This window comes from Megalobrama amblycephala, linkage group LG19 (genome assembly GCF_018812025.1).
Source record: "Megalobrama amblycephala isolate DHTTF-2021 linkage group LG19, ASM1881202v1, whole genome shotgun sequence".
Lineage (NCBI taxonomy): Eukaryota > Metazoa > Chordata > Actinopteri > Cypriniformes > Xenocyprididae > Megalobrama > Megalobrama amblycephala.
Window position 1 is genome coordinate 15664269 of NC_063062.1, and position 19071 is coordinate 15683339.

Below are 19071 nucleotides of genomic sequence, written 5' to 3' on the forward strand. Positions count from 1 at the left end.
TTTAGCAGTCTGATACACCAAGGAATGGTATGCTCTGCTTAAATTTACAGTTTGTGAAATCTAAAGTTAAAATCTTTATCTTTGTTTAGGGTATTCATGTATTATTATTATTATCATTATCATTATTCATATATATTTTTTTTAACTCATTACTCATACATGTTTGGTTTTATTGATGTAATAATATATTGTATGCATTTTATTCAGGAGAACATGGACTGGGACTTCCCTGTTAAATTTTGTTAAATAACAGGATGGAACACAGGAAAGCCAAAGCCTATAATCCAACAATAACCCATTTCCTTCTCGTATGACTTTAAGAGATCAAATCATGTATTTATTCTGCTGAGATTCACTATGGTTAGAAATTAGTAAGGTTTTATTGCGATATAAACAGTATTTTCCACTCTCTCTAAAATTAAGCCTGCCGTTTTTGCTACGGTACATGTAATGCCCTTTTTGAGAAATAGATATTTTCTCTGCTAAGATATGGGTTTCCTGATTTATGTTGCTGTTAAATATAGAATTTAATGAATCATTCTTCAACAACAGCCTCTTTGTGAAGCATTTCCTACCAAATAAACATTAGATAGACAGACACACAGACAGACACACAGATAGATAGACAGACAGACAGACAGACAGACAGACAGATAGATAGATAGATAGATAGACAGACACACAGATAGAAAGATAGATAGATAGATAGACATAGAGATAGATAGATAGATAGATAGATAGATAGATAGATAGATAGACACAGAGATAGATAGATAGATAGATAGATAGATAGATAGACACACAGATAGATAGATAGATAGATAGATAGATAGATAGATAGATAGATAGATAGATAGATAGATAGATAGATAGATAGATAGATAGATAGATAGATATAGTGTTGGGGATACCACATTACAAGTAATGTGATTACATAATCAGATTACTTTTTAGTAACTAGTAAATGAAAGCATTACTTTTGAATTTACAAGAAAATATCCGAGTTACTTTTTGTTTAAGCTGCACAGGTGTGAGTTTCTTCATTATTCATATCACTTTTGGTGTGAAAGGGTCTTTACAATTGAAGATGAGGAAAAGTAACACAAAACATTACTTTCCATAAAAAGTAACTAAGCAATGTAATTAGTTACTTTTTTAGGGAGTAACGCCATATTGTAATGCATTACTCTTAAAAGTAACTTTCCCCAACACTGTAATTAGATAGATAGATAGATAGATAGATAGATAGATAGATAGATAGATAGATAGATAGATAGATAGATAGATAGATAGATAGATAGATAGATAGATAGATAGATAGATAGATAGATATCAAATTCAGTATTAAGATTGTCTGATGTGTATACTCTCGTGAAAAAAAATATTTCTCAAACACAACTATCAACAGGCGCTCTTCTTCCATAACAGCTGGTGCCAAACACTGATGCACATTGGTTCATCGTCTCTCTCTGGACCCTCCCGGAGCTCTTCCGGGTGTGGATAATCCACATTTCCTCCTGCCGACAACGCATTCCCAAGAAAACATCCTGGATGACGGTCCGAGCTGCGTGTGAGTGCAAACCAAAGAATGAAACGGAACACTCGAAAGGTGGAAGACAGATTATGAGCAGATACTCGCGAGATATTGGAAATGCTTGACGACCGACTGTGAACTGAGGAATAATATTTGAGATGTCAGACTCAGAGCATCATTTCCCATCATTCGTCAAACAGCTGTTGTTCGCATTTCGAGTTACAGAGCGCAGAGCTTCTTTATACTGACTCTTTTCAATATACAAGACATTAAGTAAGCGGATTAAAACGGGAAACAATATGTGGGCATATTATTTTGCTATTGCTCTTATTGTTATTGCTCAGGAGGTGAACGGAGAGCCACATACGCGTCCATCCTCAGCGCCGCAGCTGAATTCAACATTACCCCCACAAGAAGACCATTCATCACATCCTAATACAACAGATGAAGCGGTCGGATCTCGCATTTCTACCATTTTAAGGGATCTTCCTACCATCAAAAACATTTCGATTTTTATCTGCGTATTAACAACCTTGCTTATCACGTGCCTTGTCATAAAAATATTCAGGTAATATATAAATTGGCATGTATTTAAATTGTTTATTTTTGTGTTCGTCTGAGTGCTTGTGCAAATGAAAATGCCACCATACTTTTAATTGAAAATGGCGTCATTTTCGATTCATTGGTAGGCTAAATGTCACTTTAGATTTCGTGTAGAACTGTAGGCTACTTTAAGACAGATTTGTACCTAATACAAAAGTACTTAATACCTAAACATAACATCTAAACACAATTTTTAAATTTAAGAACATTCTGGATTGTCTGGTAACGCTGACTTGTTATCCTTGACTTAATCCTTTAACGGTTTTGGTAGCAGATGGTTCGCTTGTTGGTTGAACCCGAGAACCGATTCTGATTCAGAATCATATGCGTACTAGGAGACATAAAAAAAAAAAAATAATAAATAAATATATATATGAATGATTTTCATGATGTTCGGTTCCGTTATCGGTCCTCGAACATAAATTATTATGCAGATGCGAACGAAACTAAAATACTCTGACAGTGTTTCCAGAAATATAGCAAGAATATAGTGTAATTTGACTCCCGAACAAATGACTCTTATGAGCCGGTTCTTTGTAGTGAATCAAAACACTAACCAATTATGTTTGTGGTATGTTGTAGCTCGTGAGACTTAAAAACAATGCAGTTACTGACTTGTCAATACGACAACATGTAATTAAAGGTACATTATGAGTTTTGTTGTGGTATTTTATAAAAATGAATGAATGACGTTACCAGATGTTATGTTGTAGGCCTATTCTTATGTATTTTTATTTAATATATAGCCAGGATCAGGGGTTGGATAACATTTATGTCACTTCTAAAAAAAAATGTCCCTTTAAAACACACCTTCCAAAACAATTGTATTATTTCTGATTCATAAGCTATCAGTTCAGAAATGAACTCATTTGGCAACAGAGTGTGGAGGGCCATTTCTTTTTTCAAAACTACTAAAATAATCATTAATAGAACTGTTAGAGTCAGCATGAAAGTTCCTGTGATGTACAGTACAGTCCAAAAGTTTGGAACCACTAAGATTTTTAATGTTTTTAAAAGAAGTTTCGTCTGCTCACTAAGGCTACATTTATTTAATTAAAAATACAGTAAAAAACAGTAATATTGTGAAATATTATTACAATTTAAAATAACTGTGTACTATTTAAATATATTTGACAAAGTAATTTATTCCTGTGATGCAAAGCTGAATTTTCAGCATCGTTACTCCAGTCTTCAGTGTCACATGATCCTTCAGAAATCATTCTAATATGCTGATTTGCTGCTCAATAAACATTTATGATTATTTTCAATGTTGAAAACAGTTGTGTACTTTTTTTTTTTCAGGATTCCTTGATGAATAGAAAGTTCAAAAGAACAGCATTTATCTGAAATACAAAGCTTCTGTAGCATTATACACTACCGTTCAAAAGTTTGGGGTCAGTAAGAATTTTTATTTTTATTTTTTTGAAAAGAAATTAAAGAAATGAATACTTTTATTCAGCAAGGATGCATTAAATCAATCAAAAGTGGCAGTAAAGACATTTATAATGTTACAAAAGATTAGATTTCAGATAAACACTGTTCTTTTGAACTTTCTATTCATCAAATAATCCTGAAAAAAAATATTGTACACAAATATTTTGTACAATTGTACACATTAAATGTTTCTTGAGCAGCAGATCAGCATATTAGAATGATTTCTGAAGGATCATGTGACACTGAAGACTGGAGTAATGATGCTGAAAATTCAGCTTTGCCATCACAGGAATAAATTACTTTGTGAAATATATTCAAATAGAAAACAGTTATTTTAAATTGTAATAATATTTCACAATATTACTGTTTTTACTGTATTTTTAATTAAATAAATGTAGCCTTGGTGAGCAGACGAAACTTCTTTTAAAAACATTAAAAATCTTAGTGGTTCCAAACTTCTGGACTGTACTGTATATTAGAGTGAAACGGCTTCTCCAACAAGAACAAATGTAGAGCGGGAGTCGCAGGATTTGATTTTGTCCATTGGGAATTGGTTTGATTGGATCGTTGCGATTTGTTATTGATATGATCTCATGCGAGTGACAGGTTGTCCCACCCTCAAGCCAGTAAACACATCATCAAAGAGAAGAGAAGATATGTTGCTGCAAAAGAGAAGGAAAGTTATTTTGATTAAAGATTATGAGGGCACATGAATTTTAAAAAGATGTGCACTGATAAATCATTTACTGCAATATTCCATAAAAACAAGAATAGTCAACTTTGATATCACTTTAAGGAATCAGAATCGTATAGATGAATCAGAATTTCCGATTGCTACTCGCCTAACTGGAAAACTGTCATATTCTATTAAACATACAGGTGTATAACCTCACTAATCTTGTTCTCTCTAATCCTGTTTTGGATAGATCGGCAAAGAAAATCAGAAAAACACGAAAGTATGACATCATCACAACTCCCGCCGAGCGCGTAGAGATGGCACCTCTAAATGAAGAAAACGACGAAGATGACGACTCAACCCTGTTCGATGTCAAATACAGGTGAGTGCTTTATCAAGACTTTATGTGCAATGACATGAAATTAGGTCTCTTGTATTTACTTTTGTCCTCTTTTAGTGATTTAATTTGTAGTGCTTTAAGGCCCGGTATACTTCAAACGAAGTACTTTTTCGTTCTTCGTTTGATTTTGTTTGAAGTATACCGGGGCCTTTACTTTTGCTTGCTTGTTGACGAAATTTACATTTTAAAAACTAATTGGAGGAAGGGGAATAATGGTTGGCATGTGGGTCTGGCTCACATTTTAAATGTTTTCAAGTCTGCCTATCAAATACCTTCAACCTTACCAGGAAAACAATGTTCAGTTTCTTTCCTGATGGCAAGTAATAAATGCTGTCTGCAGTGCAGCTACATATTTCTTCTTCAGTAAACACTAAACTTTAAATAACTTAGTATCAACATAGTGTGAGCGACTGGGAAATGGTGCAGAAAAATAGAACAAGACTGAATTTTCTAAGGACTTTTGTCTCATTAGAATAAAATAGACTATTAATGGAAAATGGCTACCTATGCCATAAATAAATATTTAAAGGTGCCCTAGAATCAAAAATTTAATTTACCTCAGCATAGTTGAATAACAAGAGTTCAGTACATGGAAAAGACATACATTGAGTTTCAAACTCCATTGCTTCCTCCTTCTTATGTAAATCTCATTTGTTTAAAAGACCTCCGAAAAACAGGCGAATCTCAACATAACACAGACTGTTACGTAACAGTCGGGATCATTAATATGTACGCCCCCAATATTTGTATATGCCAGCCCATGTTCAAGGCATTAGACAAGGGCAGCCAGTATTAACGTCTGGATCTGTGCACAGCTGAATCATCAGACTAGGTAAGCAAGCGAGAACAATAGCGAAAAATGGCAGATGGAGCGATAATAACTGACATGATCCATGATTACATTATATTTTTAGTGATATTTGTGAATTGTCTTTCTAAATGTTTTGTGAGCATGTTGCTAATGTACTGTTAAATGTGGTTAAAGTTACCATCGTTTCTTACTGTATTCACGGAGACAAGAGCCGTCGCTATTTTCATTTTTAAACACTTGCAGTCTGTATAATGCACAAACACAACTTCATTCTTTATAAATCTCTCCAACAGTGTGTAATGTTAGCCCGTTAGCCACAGAGCACTATCAAACTCATTCAGAATCAAATGTAAACATCCAAATAAATACTATACTCACATGATCCGATGCATGCCAGGGTACCCGCGGGGTCTTAAAAGCATTGAAAAAGTCTTAAATTTGATAATCTAAAATTAAGGCCTTAATAGCCTTGAATTTGGTATACAAAGTCTTGGATTTCGTTACAAAGGTCTTATTTTTTTTTTTTTTTTTTTTTTTTAACTTTTCCTAGGATTAAGTTCATACCGTAACAAAATGAACTGTTACTAGTGTAGGCTAATTAAAAATTCATGCAGCGTAATGTTGAGTGCACCTCGTGCTCCACGTCATAGCAGTAAGCGCGAAAGCTCGCGCACCCGTTACTATGGTTACTAGGCAAGTGAGATAAATTACTAGAGATGAGCCGGATACTCGGCTGAAACGAGTATCCGGTACGGATAAAGCACTTCTGCCGAGTACGAGTATTATACGAGTAATACGAGTCAATATCTGTGCTCGGATTGAATGAAAATCATCATTGGGTAGCTGATTGTGTCAGCGTTCTGTGATAGTCTAGTCCAGTGGTCTCAAACTGCCGGCCCGCGGGCCATTTACGGCCCGCAACTGATCTCAAAAATAAAACATAATCCGGCCCGCTAAATTATTACTATTATTATAATTATTATTCTCTAGTACGCGTCACATACGCGGCCGCGCCGGCATTCTCCTTCTTTTCAATGCGCTTTCGCTCCCGTGGCGTCTGTCGTTGCTATGCAACCATGAGCCGCGCTCTCAACCGCGTCGATTCTATTATGAGCGCGCTTGCCTAAATTACAGTAAAAGCACTCGACTTTAAGTCACGAGCGTCGTTTTAAATCACCGAAACGCGTCCGATGCTACCATGTCAAGAAACAGAAGAGTGTACAAATGTATTCAAGGGTTGTATTTGTTCTGTACAGTGTTGTTCAGTGCAAGATTTTAATTTTATTTAAGCTAGCATGAAGTAAAGGAAAACAGCCTACTTCCACTAAATGTTAAAAACTAATAACAATGAGAGATTTTTATTTTTTGGCAAAATAAAGTTGATATATATAGCTTCAGTTTTTTGTTTGTTTCTGACCCCTCCATGGCATCTATGAGTGTTGCTGGTTTTGTTCCTAAATTACTAATTTTTTTTTATTCCATGCACCTTGTTGGATGTGAGAAGTTGCACCAGACTATTGCAATTAATAGTATTATATTAGTAGTATTATATTAGTATATTAGTAGTATTACATCAATTACATTAGTAGTATTACATCAATTACATCATAGTATTAGCCTATATAATTATATTACACTCTGTAACAATGAGAGAGACACTGCTGTTTACATTTAGTAGGCCTATGGTAAATAAAATATTAATAGTAGGTATAAAAATATATGCCGAATTAATTATTTTCTAGGGTTCAAAATTTATACAGATTTGACATTTTCCCCTCATACTTCTGTCAGAATGGGTACGAAGTTGGCATTGAATTTCATTTAAAATGGTATTAAAAAGGTCTTAAAAAGCCTTGAATTTCATTTGGAGGATCCTGGGGGTACCCTGGCATGCATGCAGCATGCATGACAAACATCTTGTAAAGATCCATTTGAGGGTTATATTAGCTGTGTGAACTTTGTAAATGCACTGTATCATAGTCGAGAGCTCGGGGGGCAGGGAGCGCGCGATTTAAAGGGGGCGCAGCCTGAATCAGTGCATAGTTAATGATGCCCCAAAATAGGCAGTTAAAAAAATTGATTTAAAAAAAACTATGGGGTATTTTGATCTGAAACTTCACAGACACATTCAGGGGACACCTTAGACTTATATTACATCTTTTAAAAACTGGTTCTAGGGCACCTTTAAACATTTTGATATGGAAAAGTGTTCACATGCTTGTTGTTGTTGTTAAAAAAGCACGCCAATGTTTCGCTTTAGACAGACTTTTGTTGTTAATGTTGTTAAATGTTCATTTATGTCTTGCTGAGCATTACCAACTAACATGGCACACTGCTATACTCTAATTAAATAAGACCAGTATTTTAAAGCCCAGTAGCTGTTTATTGACTGTGAATGTTCTTGGTGAGTGACCTCATGGGTCACAATGGAAATAGTTGTGTTATTTGGAGGGTTAGTGAGCGTCAAGCGTGGACTTCTCCCTTCCGTCCAATTGTTCTTTGACTGAGAACCTGCTTCCTTTTTGCTGGGCATGGCTCCCTGTTTATCAGCTTTTTATTGGCAATGTGGCTGTTTGATAGTGAGGCAAACCAGTTCAGACCAGTTTGACAACTTTTACTCATGATTGAAACTTGATATCCTTTTTTAATGTACCTAATCCTCTTATTTAAATTCTTTTCTTTCTCATAGGTGAATTAAATTGTGCACTCACCGTTGAAGAGCTCTTTTAACTCCCCCGGATACCCCTGCGTGTGAACACATCTATACAGGGAATGTGCTCCCTGCACCTTTGATTTGATCCATTTCCTCTGAGCCTTGAAACCTCAATGGAACCTGACGGCAAAATATATCAAATGTTTCTTGGTGTATGCATCTGTTCTGACATTCCAAACCAACATGAAATCTGAAGTTTTATGAAAGCTTTTCTGTTGGAAGCACAGAAAGATAATCAAAGATTGATGTGTGGGGGGGGGGGGAAATAAAGTGCTCCTAATGAAGGAGGCACTAAATTTAGTCCCTCACAAATCCATTCCACAAATTAGTTATTGCTGTAATTATTGCACAAATATTTCATATTTTTCCTTTACCCCCAAAAACATTCCAGTTGTTTGGTAAAAAGTCTGTAATTCAATATGCATAATTGCTCTTAAAAGTATCAGGCAGCTTGAACATTTCTGTCACAGTATAACATATTGAAGCTATTATTTTTGGAATGTAATGATATCAAAACTTCAATATTTTTTTTATTGTAAAAATTCCCTAAAATTATCACAATTATTAATTTAAATATACTATACACAGAGCTCAAATATTTGGTTTAAATTTAAGTGATTTAGCTGTGCTTGAATCAGCCCAATGCTTCAAATGAAATAAGTTATGACGATGTTAAATGGATGTTTATGCTCCAATACTGAAAATGTTTTTTGTTCATTTATTATATACTATCATCTGTATATATTGTATGCAAATTATTCATCTGAAATAGTTTATTTTTTAGAAAGGAAAAAAACATATTTTGATTTAATAAGAGTAATATGTTTCAAACGTCCCTATATTTTGAGAATTATTAATGTACTAACCACTAATTGTGCATATTTACTGTATAAGGGTTGAATGTATGTGTGAGAGAGGATGTGTGTGGAGTTGGGAGAATACTGTTGCCATGTTGCTGCTCTCTGAGGTTGAGGATTGTTTTTTATTGTGTCGCATATGCACACCTCTTTTTTTTAATTAACTGGTTTTTACAGTGGAAAACGACAGTGCCACACATCATGAAGGGTTTAAACATGAAATATTTGAAGAGTATCTTTAAAATATCTTAGAGCTACAGTGATATATTGATGATATGTTATACTTTGTGACTTTTCCTTAAATTCAGTGTGACTTTATCTTATCTTGATGCTCCTACTAGATGTCAATGTGAAGGACTTGTGTCCAGCATCTAAGGGTCAATAAGAATTTTATTGAATTATAAATTATGGTGTAGCTGTTCTTTTCTGACTAGTCTAAAACTGAAGTCAAGAGTGTGATTCTCTCTATGTCTCTATTCTGTCTTTGTTCAAAATGTTTCCAATTGCCAGGTGTTGTATTTCATACAAATCTGAATTCATGCTTTGAAGAAAAGGAATAGGCAGTGAAGTAAAGGAATATGAAGTAAAATGTGTTAAATGCAAACAATTGCTGAAGTGACTGCAAAACGGTTGAAATTAAGTGTTATTTCTGCACTGTTTTTCCCTTTAGTATTCTGCAATAATTGAACACGTCTTAAAACACATGCTTTAATCTTCTCCTGGTTTTGTCTGGCATGTTTGTTAGTCTAAACACTGGACAAAAAAAAAAGTTTTGTTATATCGACAACCACTTTTCTTTCCAAAGAAAACTATGTCTGAGCTAATTGTAAATGTTTGTTTTGTTTCTGAAGAGTATCAGATCGGTAAATGTACGTTTCTTCGTTCTTGATTATTAAAGTAAATCAATTTCTAAATGCAATAAATAAAAATCTTAAATGAAAACAAGGTTTGTCAAATGTGTTGTTTAAAACTTGGTTTGAGCCTGAATGTGAAGATCCGCCTCACATTTGTTAACCAGTAACCTGCAACAGCTCAAGCATGGAGCAACAAGCCAAACAAATTTTCCATTTGTCTGGTTTCCCTTTAGCTTTGTATTCAGTTAGTCATGCTTCAGTTAGAGCAAATACTAATTAGCCTAAAAAGCCTGTTTACACAAGGACGATAGCTATAACGATAACCAAGGGTTCAGTTCTAAATATAAATAGCAGAGTCCACACCACAACTATAACTATATTGACAGTTAAACGATATCATTGGAATTGCTTTCAGAATGATTTTTCCAGCTGATGAACGATACAACATTGCCAGCCAATCAGAATCCATCCTGCTTTTAAAGGGTTAGTTCACCCAAAAATGAAATTTCTGTCACCCTCATGTCATTCCACACCCGTAAGACCCTGGTTCATCTTCGGAACACAAATTTAGATATTTTTGATGAAATCCAGGAGGTATATGACTCGTCCACAGACAGCAAATATAATCAACACTTTCAAGGTCCAGAAAGGTACTAAAGACATCGTTAAAACAGTCCATGTGACTACAGTGGTTCAACCTTAATTTTATGAAACAACGAGAATACCTTTTGTGTGCAAAAAAAAACAAAACAAAAATAACGACTTTATTCAAAAATCTATTCTCTGTCATTATCTTACACAGCTGACACAGTAAGCGCAGTGAAGGCTTCTGTGTTTATGTCCAAATGATTGGCCACAGCTGATCATGTGAGCAGCACAACGCATGTGTGTGATGCTGATGCACTCTAAAAAATGCTGTGTTAAAAATAAACCAAGTTGGGTTGAAAATAGACAAACTCTGCGATTGGGTTGTTTTAACCCAGAGGTTGGGTTAAATGTTAGCCCAACCTGCTGGGTAGTTTTATTTAACTCAAATATTGTTTATTGGACAAACTCATGGAGTTTGTCCATTTGTCCATTTGTCCAACAGCTTGGGTTGTTTTTAACCCAGCATTTTTTAGAGTGTGCAGGAGCCAGCCAATAATGAGTCGGCGTTCTGATGTAGAACCTGGAAGCGCTGGAAGTAAACAGCTTATAAGAATGACGGGAGAGAAGAGAATTTGTTCTCATAATCTAACAACTTTTTTCTCGTAATTTAATGACTTTATTCTCAACATTTTATCTCAACTTTTTTCTTGAAATTTAACGAGTTTATTCTCAACATTTTATCTCGACTTTTTTCTTGAAATTTAACGAGTTTATTCTCAACATTTTATTTCGACTTTTTTCTCGAAATTTGAACAACTTTAATCTCGAGATGGTTTTATTTTTTTATTATTGCTTGGCCCTAATCCTCTTCCGTATGAAGCACTGTAGTCACGTCGACTGTTTTAACGATGTCTTTAGTACCTTTCGGGTCCTTGAAAGTGTTGATTATATTGAAGAGAGTCTCAGATTTCATCAAAAATATCTTAATTTGTGTTCCGAAGATGAACGAAGGTCTTACGGGTGTGGAACGACATGAGGGTGAGTAATTAATGACAGAATTTTCATTTTTGGGTGAACTAACCCTGAGCTTGAGCATTTAAAGTGGCAGATGACAAAATTCAGCGCAAGCTTAGAATAAACAGAATATCGTCCGATGCTTTGGACGCTAATATTTATCGTTATCGTCCTTAAAGGCCCGTTCACACCAATTACGATAATTGTAAAGATAACGATAACTATATTTGCGTCCACAACGAACGATAACGGTTTGTTTATTCTAAGATTACATGCTGTGGTTTCAAAGTGTGTACATGTTTTTGCTGTTCTTGTTGCATTTACATGGCTTTAACCAGCAGATGTCCACAGCACGCTATGTTTGAACAGCTAGTGCAATCGATCTAATTTAACAGTGAATTTAGCTGACGAAGACAAGTCAATATAGTAGAATAAAAACAACGCCTAGTCATTTTCACTACAACTTCAAAGGAAGTGCTGGATACCCAAGGTAATTTTATTTTACTCCGTTTGCTATGCTGGCATATTAATACACAATTTATTCCGAGCGAGAATATGTCCGATTGTTTTCCATATAGGTCTATCCATTTTCTTTAAAGTATCCTTGAAAAGCGTGTTTGACTTGTCAAACAATGGTGGCTTTTTCTGGACCACGGCGATTAACTTCTCCACAATGTCGTCCGCCATTTTAAATGCGCGAGCCTTTAAAGGGTTAGTTCACCCAAAAATGAAAATAATGTCATTTATTACTCACCCTCATGTCGTTCCACACCCGTAAGACCTTCGTTAATCTTCGGAACACAAATTAAGATATTTTTGTTGAAATCCGATGGCTCAGTGAGGCCTGCATTGCCAGCAATGACACTTCCTCTCTCAAGATCCATTAATGTAGCTACTTAAAACATCAGTTTTTAAATCAGTTCATGTGAGTACAGTGGTTCAATATTAATATTATAAAGCAATGAGAATATTTTTGGTGCGCCAAAAAAACAAAATAACGATTTATAGTGATGGCCGATTTCAAAACGCTGCTTCATGAAGCTTCGGAGCATAAATGAATCAGTGTATCGAATCATGATTCGGATCGCGTGTCAAACCGCCAAACTGCTGACATCACGTGACTTTGGCACTCCGAACAGCAGATTCGACACGCTGATTCATTATGCTCTGAAGCTTCCTGTAGCAGTGTTTTGAAATCGGCCATCACTATATAAGTCGTTATTTTGTTTTTTTGCCGCACCAAAAATATTCTCATTGCTTTATAATATTAATATTTAACAAAAATATCTTAATTTGTGTTCCGAAGATTAACGAAGGTCTTATGGGTGTGGAACGACATGAGGGTGAGTAATAAATGACAGAATTTTCATTTTTGGGTGAACTAACCCTTTAAATTAAAATGGATTCTGATTGGCTGTCATTTTTATCATTCAACAGATGGAAAAAATCGTTCTGAATGTGATCCCAAGGATATTGTTTCTCTATATCGTTATCGTTGTGGTATTCTTTTATATTTAGAACGATTTTTAGAGCTATATCTTTATCATTATCTTTATAGTTATTATTCTTGGTGTGAACAGGCTTTAACTCTACAAAAATAGATGCAAACATCGAGTTTTATTAGCCCTTTTTTTGGTACACCTGTATGTTGATAGCTATAGCCCTCTTAGTTTTTTATTAGGCCTACTTTGTGTTACAACTTTACCATCACGTTTTTAAGAGAATATTTTACTGTCCTTTTCCCTGAAACTGTAAGGTTCACCATATCACATGAATTCTTGCATGTCACTTCATTACTTGCAGAAGGCATGAGGCAAACACATTTTTTCCACACAACACAATTCTGCCTTTAAAAATTCATTTGAAGGTTTATGTGGAACTTTAGTGTTAAATGAGCCCTCCATCCTGTGTCTGTTCCCTTCTAAAGTAACTTGTAAAGCACCACATATAATATTGTAAATTCCCCTTTTGCCTGACATGAAAGGGCTTTTTTTAAAGAATTTTTTTTGTGATAAAGTTTTGTAAAGAGCAAACTAAAATCATTCTACGGATACAGCTACTCCTCACGCGTTGGTTACCCACAAGCCCATAAAACACACCACATTTCCAGAAATTAGCCTCACAAGACATCACTCCACATATTTCTCAGAAAATATCAGCTAAAATACTGTTTTGTGGCTCACAGATTATAAATCGTTTCACTTTTCCCAGACTGAATTAATTTTGTGGCATCCTGTGCTGAAGTTGTTTTCTCCTCAGTTCGCTTTGCATCACTTTCTTGTACGTTGCCTCAGCTCAGAGATCCAGCATCCAACCTAAAATATGCATTTCGTCAAGGCAACAAGGATTTAACACAACCTGTCTCAGTTTTACTACAGTGAAGACAAAGAAGCTCTCATTTCCATAAGCATCAGAGCTATTTTGGGTGTAGAGCTAATAGGGTCTAACCACACAGGTCATTCAATAAAAACAGAAACAAAAGGATCCCCCTCTCTCCTCCAAAACCAGACACTGTGGTAATCATTAACACATGAAAGCAGGAAACATGGACATCTCTTCCCAGCGTCCTCCAAGCTGTGGCCCGCAGTCAGTTGCGGCATAATTAAGTTTAGTCATATTGGTTACAGACCGTTTCTCTCTTCTTCTTTTTTCAAAACACAGGGGTGCTTTTACGGATAAATGCGTTCATTATGTCGGATGGCCTGTTGACGTCTGCAGTGACACAATTATCTATTTTTAACTTAAACGGAGACATAAGAGCAACATGTTGTGCAGCGAATGCTTCATGTCAAAAACGTGACAGATCAAATGGTTCAAAACACATGAGAAGCCCCTCTCTTGGCTGCTGTATATTCGCAGAAATATTTCAAATACAACACTAATTTTGATTAACTCCCCCCAGGAAAAAATGTCCAACTTCTACGAAAACGTCTTCTCAGCTTGATCAGACCTCAAAGCACATGTAGCCTAATTAAATTTGTCACAGCTGTTTTTGGAAAAACACATTTTTTGGGGTCAGTAACAAACAAGAGTGTCCAAAATAAAATCTTTAAAAAAAATTCCTATACTCATGTTGGTTTAAAACAGTTTTGAAAAACTTTTGAATCATTTTAAAGAAGTTTTATCTACTTTAACCCCCGGTTTCACAGACAAGGTTTAAGCCTAGTCCCAGACTAAAATGCATGTTTGAGCTGTTTTATCCAAAAGCAACTTTGTTTTGCCATTGTCTCAAGATGCACATCAGTAATGTTTTTCTCTAAGGAACATTTATAAAAACTACTTAAATGTCCTAAATGAACTAAAACCTACTCCTGGCTTAAATCTATGAAACCACACCTAAATGTATTAAATTTAAAGTCCAAACACATGTCTATTGATACCATTTATTAAAAAAAAAAAAAAAAAAGTTAAAAGTATTTCTTACCAATCATAAGGGGGGGGGGTTCGCATCACATGACATTTTACAACCTGAACTAACCTTGCATTGTCATAAAAAGGTCAAATTATCTGAAATTTTAAGAGACTTGTTGACTTTGACCAGTGATGCCAATTGGGCTACTTTAACACTGTTGCCGAGGGTTGTTTTTCCATGTTCGTGGGTTGAAATAACTTAAAATAACATGATATTTAGCCCACGGAACGTAGTTTCTACCAGGGTACCCCCACTGAAACATGATTGGGATAGTTTTGTGTATCAATTGGGTTGGTTTTGTTGTGAAAACCTGGCAACCCTGAGGGCTGTTTCATAAAACAAGATTAGAAAACAAGCCAGGCTTATTTTACTTAGTCAGACTTGTTGTCAGTCAATTCTGTTTCATAAAACAAACTTAAATTAGTTCAAACTCAGTTACTCTGGCAACTTATGCTGGGAAACTAGCCTGGTCTGGAGCAGGCTAACTGTCAGGCTAAGCTGAGCTCCTCTAACACTGACCAATAGGAACGCAATGATATTACAACTGACTCTCTCACATACAATTATTTGACTTTATTAACATTATATATATATATATATATATATATATATATATATATATAGTGTGTGTGTGTGTATTATGTGTATATTATTATGTGTGTATATATATATATATATATATATATATATATATATATATATATATATATATATATATATATATATATATATATATATATATATATATAAAATACACACATTTACTAAATTGTGCTAAATAAAAATATATATTGGTGTAAGTTTAAGAAATTTTTATTATTTTAATATTTTATTAAAAGGTAAGTATGATGAGAAACAAAACATTTAAAGAGAAGTAATTTCTTAAAAATTAAGTGTTATATAGCCCACTGAATCATTCTCAGGCTTAATACTGACAACAATGGAAGCACTTGGGAGAGAACTGTCAGGAGACTTATTTCTTAGCACAGAAGAATACAAGAGGATTACCAAATCATTGTTTTAAGTGTGAAAATATAGCAAAAGTAACACAGAAATTCAAAATCAATAAACCTGTGACAAGGCCCCTGAAACAATCAGGCCTTCATTTGTAAGCTTTCATTAAGTGATGAGTGATTTTTTGCTAGACAAAGAGCAGGAGAAATACCAAGTGAGTGTTTCAGAGCCAGCAAAAGCTATGAAAAGAGTGACAGAGTAAGATGCAGCCTGCTGAAGTGACATGCATGGTTGTTGTCCACACTGAAACTACCCACTGAAGTCAAAGCACAATATATATATATTCCTTTCTTACTGGCTAAATGTTTTGTGCCCAATATTTAATTAGATTGTTTTAAAATATATGAATACATTTCTCTCTGGTTTTGTTTGGCAGTAGTACTCTTTATGGTTATTAGAAGAGCAGAAATTAAAATCACAAAATTAAAAATTAAAATTAATATGCACAGACTAAATTTTAATTGGTAAGATGAATCTAAACTAATTGTCCCAGAGTATATTGATTTACCCCATTACAATAGTCCATTTACAGTTACTATCATAAAAATACACTTACTTGTAGGTTTGAAAGTGTACATAAGGCACATTTAATGTCCAACATCAAATATTTTAGCGAAATGTATATTTTAGAATTATTGCGCTTCAATTGCGTCCCGGCTGTTTAGCGCGCATGCTCGCAGCAGCGCTCGTTCAATGTGAAGTTTAGCCTCAAAATGGAAATATTTGCATTTCTTTCTAACATTTACAGATGGAGAATAAACGTGTGAAAAGTAAGTTATGCACTAAGGAAAACATCATGTCTCAAACGCATGAAATAGTACAAAATATATGCCGTTTCCTATGGTGGATCGATTTGATCCATGATCGACCTCTAGGGCTGCTTAAGAAAAGTGTGCACGCGAAATTATCTTGACTAGGTAAACCTGGATCGAATTAGCGGGACTGCGTGAACTTCAATTACCTTTTATGAAACCGTTTTAGCCCAAACTCATTTGTTAGGTTAATTCAAGTCAGGTTTTGGAGTTTAATCCTCGCTTTTCTTAGCATCTTTTATGAAACAGCCCTCTGATCTTCACACACAATCAAGAGGGTCTGCAGAGGTTCTTCCAATCATTTCTGAGGGTGTTTTTTTTTTTGTTATTTTGTATGTTTCTGAAAGTAGTTTGCACCACATGAATTGTCAATTTGATAGACAATTGTTTTTTAAAAAATATTAATAAGTGGTCAAGCATTTTTGTGATTTTTTCTTTCTAAAGGTCATTGCACACTGAGTCCGAAATTCGCATGCGAAACTTTCGCACGTTAAAAAATAAATTCGACCTCACGTTATGTCAATCGCGTTTGCACACTGCCTCCGAAACTTTCGTCCGTCAAAAAAATATTTGGATCAGGTTCGATTTTCTGCGTTTTTCGCATCCGTGGCACGCATTTTGAGCATAGACAGTAAAAGAAATGGACACAGCGACCCCATTGGAACTCAATTGAGACAAGTGAAGCCCATTTTTAGCGATTTTTAGCACTTCCGTTTTGACGCGCGACTCAAATAAGCTTGATGACGTCTGCAACTTTGACAGATGTAAATCTTCTAGTACGTGCGTGAAAACTGCCATCGTTAATCTTGCAGAGACGGCGAGCTTGAGCGGGGAGTTCTTTGGCGTGAGTGAGCAGGAGTAAGTATTCTGATTAATTATTTTGTATAATATTTTAAAATTAACGCCATACGCCATCTCTCTTCATCTCCCCGATGCCGCGCTTCTCCTCCTTTGCGGTAATTTCTCACTGTGCGACAGAGAGTCGAGTGGTTATGACGAATCGTTAGCCTATTTTTACAAAAACGTATCTACGGGGCCATAATGTAACATAGAAGGTAATGGAGCCCTTTATACATTCGTGTATCTTTAGAAATAAATAATGGACAAAGGTCTTTAAACGCCTCAGATGTAAAGTTATCACTTCAAAGTGACGCCAAATGAATGGGAGCAATGGGGTTAACGCAAGTGAAGTTCGCTACATGGCGGCACCCGGCCGACTTCAACTTGGCACTTCCGCATTTTGAGAGACGTTTTGACAATTCAGAGCCACCGTACGCGAACGCAAAAATCCAGAATGCCATCTGACAAGTTGATCCACGTCGTCTACAGCACAAAACAGCAGCACTGAATGACAAACAACGTGAGGAATACAAAGAGACCGAATATAAAGACAGATTGTGCCAGTAGTAAAGCATCAAACAGAGCCACTGACATCCTGAAGTAAACTTTGAAACGCTCGGATAATCCCGCAGCTCCTTGATGAGGTGAATTCTCCTTTCTCTCAATGCAATCTCGGGATTGAATGGACCCAATATTTCCTCTTTCTTTTTCTCTTTTTAAGAAGAGAGACGACAATCGTGCTCACTGCTTGAAGACTTCATTTTGTATTGTTTTGCGATTTTTTCGCAACGCATTAATTTTTACGCATCGGACTCAGTGTGCAAGGTCTCTGTGCGTGACGAATTTTTAGGATTGCGAATACGAAAAAACGCATGCGAAAATTTCAGTGTGCAAAGGCCTTAACAAATAAAAATAAAAGACAATACCAAGCTGAAGCATCATTTTTTTCATTATTATATCAAGGTATCTGCATCACCCTGACATTTTTGAAAATTAGCTTTAATTCAGAAATTAAAAACATGTTAAATCATAAAAGAAGCCCATGTACACTTCCGTTCCAGTAAAAAAAAAAGAAAAAAGAAAATTAACACTTTTATTCAGCGAGGATGCATTAAACTGATCAAAAGTGACGTTAGAGTTTGATGTTGTTACAAAAAAAATAATTTGTTCTTGTGAACTTTCAACTCAAAGAATCCTGGTTTAAAAAAAAAAAAAATCATGGTTTTGACAAAAATATTTAAGCAGCACAAATATTTTCACAGGAATAAATTACATTTTAAACTATATCAAAATAAAGTTAATTGAAATTGTAATTACACAATATTACTGATTTTTTTAATGGAAGCTTGATTCCACCACTAAAAAGGAGAAAAAAAAAAAAAAAAGGTAGCCTAATTGCAACTTCTCACAAATCTGACTTTTTTTTCCCCCTCATAATTTTGAGTTTAGGCCTATATCTCGCAAATCTGACTTTATAGCATGTATTTGCGAGTTATAGAGTCAGAATTG

General features: G+C 35.0%; 1 protein-coding gene across 1 annotated transcript; it reads left to right on the forward strand.

The window, feature by feature from the left end:
- Window positions 1–1466: 1466 nt before the first annotated feature.
- Window positions 1467–9970, forward strand: fam174b (family with sequence similarity 174 member B). The gene is made up of 3 exons (XM_048169033.1): window positions 1467–2102; window positions 4498–4629; window positions 8148–9970. The coding sequence occupies exons 1-3, from the start codon at window positions 1834–1836 to the stop codon at window positions 8149–8151; spliced, it is 405 nt and encodes a 134-aa protein (XP_048024990.1). The 5' UTR covers window positions 1467–1833; the 3' UTR covers window positions 8152–9970.
- The last annotated feature ends 9101 nt before the right edge of the window (window positions 9971–19071 follow it).

What these genes read in the sequence shown, in the direction of transcription:
- fam174b (XM_048169033.1), top strand. Translation starts at nt 1,834, where the DNA reads ATGTGGGCATATTATTTTGCTATTGCTCTTATTGTTATTGCTCAGGAG. An exon ending in CTTGTCATAAAAATATTCAG is followed by an intron (nt 2,103 to 4,497) that starts GTAATATATAAA and finishes TGTTTTGGATAG; the next exon opens with ATCGGCAAAGAAAATCAGAA.